The sequence below is a fragment of the Canis lupus genome, chromosome 19, assembly GCF_003254725.2.
Source record: "Canis lupus dingo isolate Sandy chromosome 19, ASM325472v2, whole genome shotgun sequence".
NCBI classification, from domain to species: domain Eukaryota; kingdom Metazoa; phylum Chordata; class Mammalia; order Carnivora; family Canidae; genus Canis; species Canis lupus.
In genome coordinates this window covers 34,724,907-34,738,905 of record NC_064261.1, presented here as the reverse complement: position 1 = coordinate 34,738,905, position 13,999 = coordinate 34,724,907, and the positions used below count along the sequence as shown (strand labels likewise).

The 13,999-nt window shown below is 33.0% G+C and overlaps 1 protein-coding gene across 4 annotated transcripts in view; it reads left to right on the top strand.

The window, feature by feature from the left end:
• Positions 1-13,999, top strand: part of DPP10 (dipeptidyl peptidase like 10) — a 1,271,598-nt gene that overhangs the window by 843,814 nt on the left and 413,785 nt on the right. For all 4 annotated transcript variants that reach the window (XM_025429711.3, XM_025429705.3, XM_025429721.3 and 1 more), the window contains one exon: positions 2,201-2,296. In XM_025429711.3, the coding sequence (XP_025285496.1) occupies positions 2,201-2,296 (96 nt within the window). The remainder of the gene's footprint in view (positions 1-2,200; positions 2,297-13,999) is intronic.

Sequence of the window (13,999 nt, the reverse complement as noted above, 5' to 3'; positions counted from 1 at the left end):
GACCTGAAGTGAATTCCAAAGTAGGGTACTTAACTGACTGCGCCACTCAGGTGCCCTGGTTTAGACAAATGTATGATGACTTGTATCCACCATTATAGATCATACAGTGTGGTTTTACTGCTCTAGACATCCTCTGCACTCCACCCATCCGTTCTTCCTCACCCTCCCCCACCCTGTCCACAATCCCTGGCAACCACTGATATGTTTAGAGTCTTCATAGTTTGCCTTTTTCAGAATATGACATAATTGGAATCACATGATGTATAGATTTTTCAAATTGTCTTCTTTTACCTAGTAACAGGCATTTGAGTTTCCTCTATTTGTTTTCATCCTTGATAGTTCTTTTTTTTTTCTAAATATTTTATTTATTTATTCATGAGAGACACAGAGAGAGAGAGAGAGAGAGAGAGAGAGAGAGAGAGGCAGAGACACAGGCAGAGGGAGAAGCAGGCTCCATTCAGGGAGCCTGACGTAGGACTTGATCCCAGGTCTCCAGGATCAGGCCCTGGACCAAAGGTGGCACTAAACTGTTGAGCCACCCGGGCTGCCCTGATAGTTTATTTTTTATCACTACATGATAGTCCATCATCTGGATATATCACAGTTTTTTTATTGATTCACCTCCTGAGGGACATGTTGGTTTTTTCCAAGTTTTGACAGTTATGAATAAAGCTGCTATAAATGTTCATATATGTGGATATAGGTTTTCAACTCATTTGGGTAAATGCCACAAAGCCCAAATGCTGGGTTTTATATTTAGTATTATGATTAACTACTTAACTGTCTTCCAAAGTTGCTATAGCACTTTGCATTCACTCCAGCAATGGATGAGAGTTGGTCATTTTATTTATAACTGAGAACTTCTCTGATGCCTTTTGCAAGATACTTCTCTTCCTTTCTTTGAACTTCTACAATACTCTGCATCTTCATTCTGACATTTGGCATATTCTTTCTTGCTTTGCAAGTGTGAAACCCTCAGGATAGATCATAGATAGGTCTCCAGCAACTTACAATATTTCATTTAAAATTTTGTAAACTAAAGGTCCAGTATTTGTTGAATGAATAAAGAAAGTTCATATTCTGATGTGTCAGACTATCAAATGGAGCATTTTGTTTTGAAAATCTATATATAATCACAATGTCCAATACTAGCCTTGGGATCATACAGTTCTTATTATCGCCATTAGTAAAAAATTTTCCAGGTGTTTCTTAGCAGTTATTTTGTGTGTTAAATATGTGGTTGATTCATGTGAAAGGAAATTGCATTTGAAATTATTGATTCTTTACCCCAGCTTTTTGGCTGGAAGAAACAAAGCTCCCACTGCAATAAGTGCTGAACTTTTAAAAAACAATATCTAATGAGGTTAGTATATATCTTTGACATTTTATTTCCAACCAAAGTGAAGGTCAGCACTGAGAGGTAACAAAGATGATTTTATACAGTAAATAAAAAGTGCCATTGAAAAGAAAATGAAATACTTCTAATATTCTATAGCCTCTTGTATCAAAAGCATGTTTGTTATACCTGATTTTGGTACCTAACCATAGTATCTTCCACTTCCTAGATTCTTGAGTTTAAAAGGAGAGTGCAACTAATTTTTATGTCAGGGACATATATAAATGTGTGCTTTTCATTAATATTCTGGATTTGTATTATTTGAATTCTTATACTTAACTCCTAAATCTATTTAGTATTTGTTTGGTGGTAATTGTTTGCTGGAACTTCGTATTCACTCTGCTTATTTGGTGAACTTACTTCTGAGTTGGGAAGTTTTCTTCATTATTTATATCAGGATCTTCAACTCTCTTTAGTGTTTATAACAAAAATACAAATTTAGCATTAGAAGAGTATGTCAAAGTTATTTTAGAAAGTAATGGACTAGATTATGGTTAATCTCTGAAAAATGCGTGGTACAATGCAGAACAGGAACTCTTCAACTGCTTTTATATTACATATTGCTCCATAGCAAGGGGTTGCTCTATTAAATTTGTGCTAGATGAAGACAATTATAGTATTTCAAATAACTTAATACCTTGAAAAAATTCATGAAGCAAAAAGCTTCAAATGTCAAAGACCATATGAAGATAACTGTATTGTTTTCTAGTTAACTTTGAAAGAAAACATTCCAAATTTTATAACTCATTAGTTTTAAAAACTAACATGAGATAAGTGCCTAATCTCAGATTTATTTTATTTTAGATGAACTTACAAATTCATCAGAAACTAGATTGTCTTTAGAAGACCTCTTCAGGAGAGATTTTGTGCTTCATGACCCTGATGCTCGATGGATCAATGGTATGTGCATGAATTTGTATGTGCTATATTTATTTTGAGTTCCATGTAATTAAAATTAAAGCAAATAATGATATTCATTAGTTAGTATTTTAATTGACATTGTGCTTCAACAATTACATGTAGCAATACACTATTTAATCAGAAATTAATATCTTGGCTCTTGTGAGATAAAACTAATTCCTAAGATAGATCATCAATCAAATTATTCTCCAAGTATTAGACACACTGTTCTATCTCGGCTATTCTTCACGATCACGAATTATGTGGCTTTAAGCATGGGTTAAATCTTAACATTTTTCTGGATAATTCTTCTTGCTGTGGAAGTATAGATTTTGGGAGCCTATATAAGCAAGTGCTTCAAATTAGGCAATCAGATGTGTTTTCTTTTCTCTTTTTGGCTTTTCTTTTTAAGCTTCAGTGCTACAAAGTGGGAAGAATCTTTACAAAGTTGAAATACTTGGATGTGGCATGGAAATATACTGCACTTTGTCCTTTTCTGGCTTGGCAAAAACATTGCCTCCTTTCCCTCGGGTTATTTCTGATTTTATTATCAAAAGTTCTAAAAAAGCATTTAGATTAAAAAAGAAACAACCAAAAATAAAAACCTTTGAATATCTTCATGGACTGTGGTTTGTCTTAATGTGAAGTAATAGGGGACATTACTGCAAAATCTAGTCATGAGAAATATGTTGGTAAAAAGGAAGTCATGTATCCATTCCTTGAATATTCCAAATTGCCTGACCATACTAATCACTGTTGTTAGATAGCTGTTAATCTTTGCCCTTCACTTTATTTAGACATAATAACTTTGCTTGTTTGCAAGGCATGGAGTCAATTATTTGTATGACAGATAAAAAGAGCTTTGGCTTTTTATCTAATAAAGATCATCTCACATATAGTCCGTTCTTTCTTCTCTAATATTCTAATTAAGGGCATTTATGCCTGCAAATTAAATGATAATTTGTGGAAGCTATAAAAAGAATGTAACTTAGTTTGTGAGGGCAGAGGCCAAATCATACTTGTTTACCTAGCACTGATACAGTTCCTTGAGATCAGCAGGCACTCAAGATTTGAATAAATGAATGAATGCATTTAATTGAAGTCCAGTGTTATTATTTTTAGATAAACTCAAGTTACAGTTAAAATTGGCTGAAAGATGAGTGTGTATCATGGTGATGGTACATGATGGTATTATAGATAGAGAAAACAAGATAGCATTTTATTAAATCATTTGTATATTTATATTTTGAATTGTTCATAAATTTGAGACTTGCCATACTGTTGCTTTGCACTATGATTACTTTAGATGTACAGTATGTTTAGTTCAAATGAGCGCTATGGCTAAGGAAGGCTAAGAAAAACTTATATAATTACCAGATATTGCATGGACCTGTCACAAATCTTTCTCCTGCTTTTAATTTTAAAATCATTTTTGTACATCCTAGTATTTCTATTTTGTATCAAAGGTGACATAAAAATTGTGGAAGAAACTCAGGGTCATTAGATTTGAACTGCTCAGGAACATTCTGTTTTATTTAGCATGATTTTGGCCAAACAGCAGAAACTAATGTAGTCTTTGACTTTGGAAAGCAACAAAAAAACATGGGCTTCATCTCCCTTCTCAGGTGAGCTTGGACTATTTAAAGAGGCATTTACTCCTGTGTATAACTGACTCTTTGATATTGAAGTGCCAAATGCCTGGACAGATACTTAAGCAGTGAACTGCATACTAAATTAAGCCACATTTCAATATCTAGGACACACATTCTACTTTAACACTTTAAAAGATACTGAAATAATATAATTGCAGTTAATCATTTTCATCATTGTTTTCATAATTTCTTTACCAATCATTGGTAAGTGATCTTGAGAGAATACCCCAGGACAAAGCTGCAGCCGTATTATAATACTCTAAGTAAAACCTAAGGCCTAAACATTTATAAAATAATTTGACATAAAAACAATTTTTTGAACAAGGTTAAACAAAATTTAAGCTTTCAGGTGCATGCAGTCTTTAAAAATACCACTGAAAAAATTGACTCACTGTCAGTAGATTGTGTGCGCCAGGTTGCTTTTCATGCTTTTGAAGTAGAGGAATAGATTTGTGCTCATTCATTTCTCTTATCCAACTCAGATCTCCTTTCTGGCAATCACTAGATACTTGGCCTATTTACATATTCTTCACATAGCCAGAAAATACAGTGGGAACTATATGGATAAAATGTGTAACCTTGGCCTCATTATCACAGATTATATCTAAGGGTGAAATGTGATCTTTTTCTTTATGAGATGTCTCATAGGTCATCTTACTATATAAGTGGCTTGAAGGAGTCAAAGCTGAGCTCATTTGAAGGCTTCATTTAATTCTTGGAGGTCACCTAGGAACACTTAATGCATTACTGATCAAGGAGAAGGAGGGAGTTGAGATGGCCCTGGCATGTCTAAGATGTAGCACAGCCATGTCGTTCATTATGCGGTTTCTCAACTAATATATCTGTGAATGTCATCGCAGCCTTGGATGGGTGCTCATGTTCATGGCTAGCTTAACAACTGCCTTCCCCCAAATCTGCTCATATCCTTGAAATCTCCATTTTTATAGCATCTTCTTCCTAGTTATGTCACCTTGAAACCTGGAAATCTGTCTTCGGTAACATTACTCATTTCCTCACATACATTTGATGATCAATCAATCATCAAAGAAAGACCTAACATTAATTGACAGCCTTCTGTGTTAAGTTTTGTGCTAGATGCTTTCTATACATTTTTCATGAATAGCATTTAAAGTTAAAATTATTAACCCCAGAAAACTGAGACTTCAGCAAAAAAGTGTATCCGAAAACACTGCTGATAAGAGATGGACTCTGGTTTACTCATTATGTAAATGTAAAAGTTACTGTTTTTCATTGTTCGGCTCTGAGATACCATTCTCAATCTCTAACATGTGCCAGCTACTTTAATAATCTCCTTGCTATAGATTTCATTGCTTTAATTATTTAATATTACAGTGATGTCCTTTCCCTAGGTATATCCATATAATGTTTTACCTTATGTGGTCACTAAAAAAAAAAAAAAGATATATAAGCATTTTTATTGATAGGCTTATGAAATAAAAAGTGAACAAAGAGGTCTTCCAAACAGTGTTGATGGCGTGTGATATCACACTATCTATATTGTGTACCAGTGAATGTGTCCAGAGGGCTGGATTTGGACTTTTTTTTCATTTTGCCTATATATTTTTTCTAAATTTTCTTTACCAAAGAATATATTTATGTGACTTCTATAACTAATTATGAAAAAAAATGCACTCCCCCTTTTTTAGTCATATAGGTCTCCAACCAATCCCTCTATCAGTTCTTGTCAAATACAACTTTATAAGGTCCAGCTGAAAGGATTTATGTACTTCTCAAAAAACATCAGAAGAACCCCTTTGCCAGTTGTGACAAGTTCAACTCATTTCCCAAGATGATATCCAAAATAGATATGTAAATCGGGGTTTTTTAAAATTATGTGTGATACTATGACATATCGATATAGGAAAGTCACTAAAATGAGACAAACCAGGGCCTCTCAGCAATTTTTTAAAACCTACTAATGTTAGTGTTTTGTTTTATTTTGTTTTCATTTAAACTGAGGATGATAGTTCCCATATGTAGAAGCATAGTGAAAGTTAAATAACATAATATTTAAAAAGCAAATATAACAAAGGTAAAGGCAGAAAGAAAAAGGTAAGAAAATATGTAAGTAAAAAATGAAGATCTGAAGCCTTATACATCTTCAAATGGTTAGGATCCTGATAGCCACTTTTAGAGATTATGTAGACTGAGGGGGGCACCTGGCGGGTCATCACTTGGTATTATGCTATATGTTGGCAAATTGAACTCCAATAAAAAAGAGAGAGAGAGAGATTCTGTAGATACCGGATATTTCTTTGTAAATCCCCCTTTCATCCTGATGAACAGTATATGAGATATTGAATAGAAAATGAAAACCCATTGTTGTATTCTTCATGAAAAAAATAAAGCAAATGATGGAAATAATATCAATAATAAGAGAACTAATGATTGGGTGAATCAAACATGAAGCTTGTTTGTTATTTTTTGGCACTTTTATCATACTAGAATTTTTGTCTATCCATTCACTGTGTTGCAGAAGCTTTGGATATTTTTGTAGATAGAGAGCTAGTTACAATTCTGACAACATTCTCACTCCCAGCCCTCCCAGTCATAATTTTAACTCTTTTGTCTTACTTTTTATCTTCCAGAAAAAAATTTATAACCATCAATCAAAACGATAGAATTGAACTCAGGACTATGAGATTTCAGGGGATAATTTATATTTTTATTACAATATAATATATAAGGACAAAATGTTGTTAGTATATGTGCAAAAGTAGATATATAGTTAGATGATTTATCTTCATCTAGTTTTCCATCTATTTAATGGAATATTTTAAAGCTATAAAGTGATTTTGTGAAAGAAACAAACTAGAACAGATCAGAATAAAATGTGAAGCAAAAACAGTTGAATATAGAATTGCAGTCATATAGAATTATGTGCACAGTACATTCATAGTTATGTTACGTGCATGTACACAATATAGATGCAAAGAACATGGTATCAGGATTAAATATGATAATATATCGGGATGCCTGGATAGCTCAGTGTTTGGGCACCTGCCTTCAGCTCAGGTCGTGATCCCAGGGTCTAGGATCAAGTCCCGCATCGGGCTTCCTGTGAGGAGCCTGCTTATCCCTCTGCCTATGTCTCTGTTTCTCCCTCTCAGTCTGTGTCTCTCACATGAAAAAAAAAAAATAAATCTTAAAAAAATATATGATAACATCTTAAGTAACTTTCTTTTTTTTTTTTTTGTTAAGTAACTTTCTGAAGGAGTGATTATGAGTTACTGTTTTAATTTTTCTCCTTTTTTGTCTGTATTTTGCAAATATGCAACAAATGTGTTGTTACTTCTTTAAGATATAAAAAAATTACTAAAATTCTTACTAAAATGTAAATACTTTCAGCTCACTAAATATTTATTTTGTCACTGTTTAGGGCACTTATTTATTATTTAAAAACAAATTAGATGGTGCCTGGAGGACTCAGTTAAACATCTGACTCTTGGTTTCAGCTCAGATCTTGATATTGAGTCCCATATCAGGATCTGTGCTCAGTGCAGAGTCTGCTTCAGATTCTCTCTCCCTCTCCCCTTTGCTTGTTCTCTCCCCCTCTCTCAAATAAATAAATAAAATCTTTTTTAAAAAAATTAAGAAAACAAGTTAGAGACATGATCTAAAATGAGTGCCAGGGATATCTGACAGGGGCTGGGGAGTGTGGAGCCCTTAAAGATGTGAAGGAGGACACTAGAAATACAGTATCATCTAGGGAGACCTAAAAAGAGCTCCCCACCCCTACAACCCTAGGATGAAAGACAGACTATGTTCCTTTTGCACAAAGACCAACATGAGAGAGAGAGAGGTACAGATAGAACATAGGGTTGTTACAAAGCCTGGGAGAAGGGGAATGTTCTTAGTGCTGTGCTGGACAGCCTTTAAAAAAATATTTGATTATAGTTGATACACGATGTTACATTAGTTTCAAGTGTACATCATTCTGATTTGACATTTCTATAGGTTATGCTGCACTCATGCAAGTGCACCTGCCATCTGTCACCATGCAATGCTATTGCAGTATCAATGACATATCCCTAATGCTGTGCCTCTTCTTCCTGTGACTTACTCATTCTGTAACTGGAAAAAACTTGCATCCCCCACTCCTCTTCACCCATTTTCCCTCCACACCCTCTGCCTTCTGGCAACCAGCAGTTCTCTGTATTTATGGGTCTGATTCTGCTTTGGGTTCATTTGCTTATTTATTTGTTTTGGTTTTGTTAGATTCTACCTATGATTTCAGTCCAGCAGGATCCGATCAGACTAACTTCAGGGGTGAAGTATTTTTTTAAGATTTTATTTATTTATTCATGAGAGACACACAGAGAGAGGCAGAGACATAGGCAGAGGGAGAAGCAGGATGCAGGACTTGATCCCAGGATGCCAGGATCACGACCTGAGCCAAAGGCAAACACTCAACCACTGAGCCATCCAGGTGCCCCAGGTGAGGATTCTTAAAATAGCAGTTTTACTCCGTATTTCCCAAGAGATTGGGACAGACTAGTCCCTGTATTTTACTAATGTTCTTTTCTTCTCTCAGTGATAAAAACATATAAAGGATGATTAAAATTATGACATCCCTAGTTCCTGATTCATAGCTCAGATAACTGAAAAATTAGGTTAAAATATAATTAATTGTTTCCTGGCCAATGTTTTTTAATTTTTTTAATTTTAACAGTAACATGTCAAAACAACTTATTATCAAGAGTAGACCATTTCCTTCCAAAATTAAATAAGTACTTAGAAAAGTATGCCATTAAGATACTTTCTAATCTCTAAATCACCAAAAATATTTTCCTTATCACTATATGATTTATATGTCATAAATTTTAAATTAATCTACATTAGGGCACTTGAAGTAAAAAATAAAATATTTGCTATAAAAAAATCATACAATGGTGAACTTATATACTAACTACAAGTATTCAAATTTTTATTTGAAATTTAAATATAAATAGCTCTTTTAAGGAAATATTTTTAAGATTCCAGCTTGCCTTAAAATGACGTAATTTATACTAAACACTAAGAGAGAATAGAGGTAAGAGTTTACCCATAAAATCCGGTGTTAACATTTCAGGGGGAAGAAATTCAGGAAGACAATATTTCTATGTTTTAGAAATACAACAATTACTTTAGAGAATTTAAATGGAGTTGGAAATAGAAACCAGACTTTAAGAGAACTGCATTTCAATTCATAAAAGAAGGAGGGAAAAAGTCTAAGTAGGATGAAACAGTTATGTTTTAAGTTCGTCAACAAGCATTACTGAGTTTCAACTATTTGCCCTGCATAGGTTTTTGTATATTTCAAGTGGGATCTGTGGACATTTGAAAGGTTTGTGATAAAATAAATAGTCATAGTAGTCAAAGTGCATTTCACACAATTGTGGTTAGTCTTGGCTTTGTAGGCCCAAAGACTGAGTTTGTCAACACAAATGTAGGCTAATAGACATTTTGACATTGACATATATCTTTCCACTAATTTGTCCATCTATCCTTTCACACGTCTATTCATGGAGCATAGCCAACAATTCTTGTAGATACAAGGGCATAAAGATGAGTAAGTCCTTTTTGCCCTAGGAAATTATGAATATTAAGGTTCTTTCCCCATTGTGTACAGTATATTTTCTGATAACTAGGGTTTAAAGAAGTGAAATTAGTCATCCAATGCTGCTATTGGGCTGAACGTAGGTATAATGAGATTTATGAGAAATACTCACTACAAACTATGATGAGGTTTGATTCACCTTTTTTCTCCATAATCTAAAATAAATCTGCACATCCCACACCTCTCTCTCAGATATGATGGAGGATACACACTAGCACATTTTGGTTTTTGAACAATTTTTTGTTCTTTTTGCCTCACTTTATTTGATATAGTCTTCACTTACATGTATTAATAGTCATACTAATATATACATGTATCACTGACAAGGTTACAAGAAATAAAATATAATTAAGGTACCTAGAAGATTTAGAAACTATATGAAAATTCTATGATAAGTTTCTGGATTACTACTTATATAAACACACAAAACAGTTGGAACTAAGAGATTAGTTTGATTTAAGATTAACTGGAATAGTGTTTACAGAAGAGATGAAGTCCAGTGTCCATGTAGAGGGCAGATAAGCATAGGAGAAAAGAGAGGACATCACTGGGAGAATAAGGCTGTGTCGTGACAGTTTCATAGAGATTAGCATAATATATAGGATTAATGAAGAGTAATGCTGTGTGTGTGTGTGTAGTATTTAAAATTAATGGTGAAGAAGTTGATCAATTCAGTATTGGCTTATAATTAAAATATTAATATTTTCATTTTACCCCACTTGTTATACTTTAAATACTATTAGATTTAATATTTTTATTAAATCATTTTGAAACAGAGGAATTTGAAGTTGCTCTGATGATTTTTAGCTATTTTATTTTTTTAGAATTAAAAGGAAGTTCACCTTAAAGTTTATAGTGTACTCAAATTTACATATACTTTCCCACTTTTCCAGGATATTTCCACATTTCATTTATTTGCAAGTTTTTCTTTGAAAAACTTACTTTGGAAGTCAAAGTGTCATTAATTTTGTGTTATAGATGAGTAAATTGAGACACAAAGAGGTTTTCTTCACTTCTTTGCAATTCAAAATCAGTAATGAGCTCTGGCTGGAATCCAGCCTTCATGTGCAATGTTCAATAGAAAAAAGAGTCTCATGAATTTTTTGTGTTGTCATTAAATTAACATTTAGTAATGCTTACAAATTAAAAAAAAAACAACACCACCACAATGACAGTTTAATGAAAAGTGTATTAAAGGAAAGACCCAATACTAAGTGAAGATTTCCTTTGACTAATATCTGACTGAATTTGATTAGAATTCTTAGGTGATTTTCAGAAAATGTAATCATTTTGTATCATTGTAACTGAAAAGAAAAAGCCTTGCAGCAAACCATAATAACAACTTACATTTGCATATTAAGCTTTTAATTCATCTTGCTTTCCTTGAGACATATTTTCTGCTGTTGTGTGTGTGTATGTGTGTGGGTGCAGAGGTGCATTTCTTTCTAAGGCTAATTTTACTTAATGGGCTTGATCATGTAGTCAGTTTGGATGGGCCATTGAGATATTTACAGAGCACACAATAAACTATTCCATAATTTTGTATTGAATAAACAAGTGTTAACATGTAGGCACATTTCAGAAAGTCTTTAGTGAGAAGACTTGCTAGAGATAATATTGTTTATCATTATTCTCTATGGTAAGTCATTTCAAGCACAAGCATTGAGTCAACTGAAATATTTCTTCCAAACAGTGGTTTGGTTTCAAGCATGTTCATGTGTTGTGTTCACACATAAGAGTAGATTTACTAGATCTAATTCTATTTCTTTTCCATATTTGCCTGTCATTTTGTTTTTGATGAAAAATACATGATATGTTTTATTATAATTACTTTAGGGATGCAAAAAATAAACTTGTAATATCTGCCTTCATCAATTTGTTGTTAATGATAATAATAAAAGTCATGCTTGGTGAGGGCTTCTAATAGTAGTCAGGAGTCATGATTTGCATTTTTTACTTATTATATGTAATTTTATATTTTCCTAAATAGAAATATTTTCATTTTATAAACAAACAGAAGTTTAAAGCAAATAGGTGATTGATATCTTCAAGTTCACACAGCTTTTCAACATAGATCTGCAAGTCCTAGCTACAGCAATCAGACAAAAAAAAAAAAAAAATCCAAACTGGTAAGGAAGAAGAAAAGTTTTCACTATTTGGAGATGACATGTGTTACTATACATAGAAAACCCTGAAGACTCCACCAAAAACACTTACTAGAAGTGAGAAATTCAATAAAGTTATACAATACAAAATTAGTATACAAAAATCTGTTGCATTTCTATACAATAATAATGGAGTAGTAGAAAGACAAATGTAAAACAAAAAAAAATTACAATTGTACCAAAGAGATTGAATTGCCTAGGAATAAACTTAACCCAGGAGGTGATAGACCTTTAATACAAAAACTATAAAGTACTGATGAAATAAATTGTAGATGACAAAAACAAATCAAAATTCCATGCTCATGGACTGAAGCAACAAATGTTTTTTTTAATATGTCCATACTGCCCAAAGCAATCTACAGATTAAATGTACTCCTTATTGGGGCACCTGGGTGGCTCAGTGGTTGAGGGTCTGCCTTTGCCTTTGGCTCAGGGCGTGATCCCAGGGTCCTGGGATGGAGTCCTGTATTGGACTCCCTGCAGGGAGCCTGCGTCTCCCTCTACCTATGTCTCTGCCTCTCTCTGTGTCTTTCATGAATAAATAAATAAAATATTTTTAAAAATGTACTGCCTATCAAAATACCAACAGCATTTTTCATAGAACTAGAATAAATAATACTAAAATTTGTATGGAACCACAAAATATACTGAATAGCCAAAGTAATCTTGAGAAATAAGAAGCTGGAGATATCACAATCCCAGATTTTGAGATATATTACAAAGCTTTCATAATTAAAACAGTACAGCGCTGGCACAAAAATAAATACATTGATTAGAGAGCTCAGATAAATCCACACTTATGAAGTTGATTTATCTACAATAAAGGAGACAAAAATACACATTAGAAAAAGATAGTCTCTCCAACAAATGATGTTGGGAACACCGGACAGGTACATGCAAAAGAATGAAACTGGATCATTCTCTTACAACATACACAAAAAGAAGCTTAAAGTAAAGACTTAAATGTGAGACCTGAAACCATAAAACTCCTAGAAGAAGACATAAGCAGTAATTTCTTTGACATCAGCAATAGAAATCTTTTTCTAGATATGTCTCATCAGGCAAAAGAACAAAAGCAAAAATAAACTACTGAAACCACACTGAAAAAGAAGGTCGTTTGCATAGCAAAGGACCTCAATGAAACAACAAGGCAACCTACTGAATGGGGAAGATACTTACAAATGATATATCCCAAATGTAGAGTTAATATCGAAAATACAGAAAGAATTTGTACAACTCAATACCGAAAAAGAATATCTGATTAAATAATCAAATAACTTAATCAAATAATAATTCAATTAAAATGGGCAGAGGACCTGAATAGACATTTTTCCAAAGGAAACATACAAATGGCCAACAGAGACATGAAAAGATGCTCAATATCCTAATCATCAGGGAAATGAAAATCACAATGAAATACCACTTCACAAAGATCAGAATGGCTAAAACTAAAAAGACAAGAAATAACAAGGATTGTTGAGGATATGGAGTCAATGGAACCCTCACACACTTATAATGGGAATGCAAATTGATGCAGCCACTGTAGAGAACAGTATGAAAGTTCCTCGAAAAAATAAAAATAGAATTACCTCGTGTCTAGTAATTCCATTATTGAGTATTAATCCAAAGAAAATTGAAACACAACTGAACAAAGAGAGAGATGTACCCCTGTGTTCATTGCAGCATTATTTATAATGTAAAGATATAGAAACAGCCTAAGTATTCATTCATAAATTAATGGATAGAGAAGAAGAGGTATATACATAAAATGGAATATTACTGAACCATAGAAAAGAATGAGATCTTATCATTTGTGACAACATGGATGGATCTAGAGGATATGATGCTAAATGAAATATATCAGAAAAAGACAAATACCATTTGATTTCACTCGTGTAGAATTTGAGAAACAAAACTAACAAAAAAAGAGATGAAAAATAGCATCTTAAATACAGAGAACAAACTGGCGATTGCCAGAGGGGAGGAAGATGGGTGTTTGGATGCAATAGATAAAGGAGACTGAGTACAATTTGATGAATAATAAGCAATATGTAGAAATGTTAAATCAGTATATTGTATATCTAAGAAACAAAAAAAAAAATAAAAGGTTGAAGAATCAGAATTTAAGTTCTCATATTCCACTGTTAAACTAATGATGAGCATAGTAACTGTTAACAAATATAAGTTTAAGAAAGAGCATAGTAACTATTAACACATGTAACTTTAAGAAATAGAATATTAAGAGAAAACAAAATAATTTTAAACA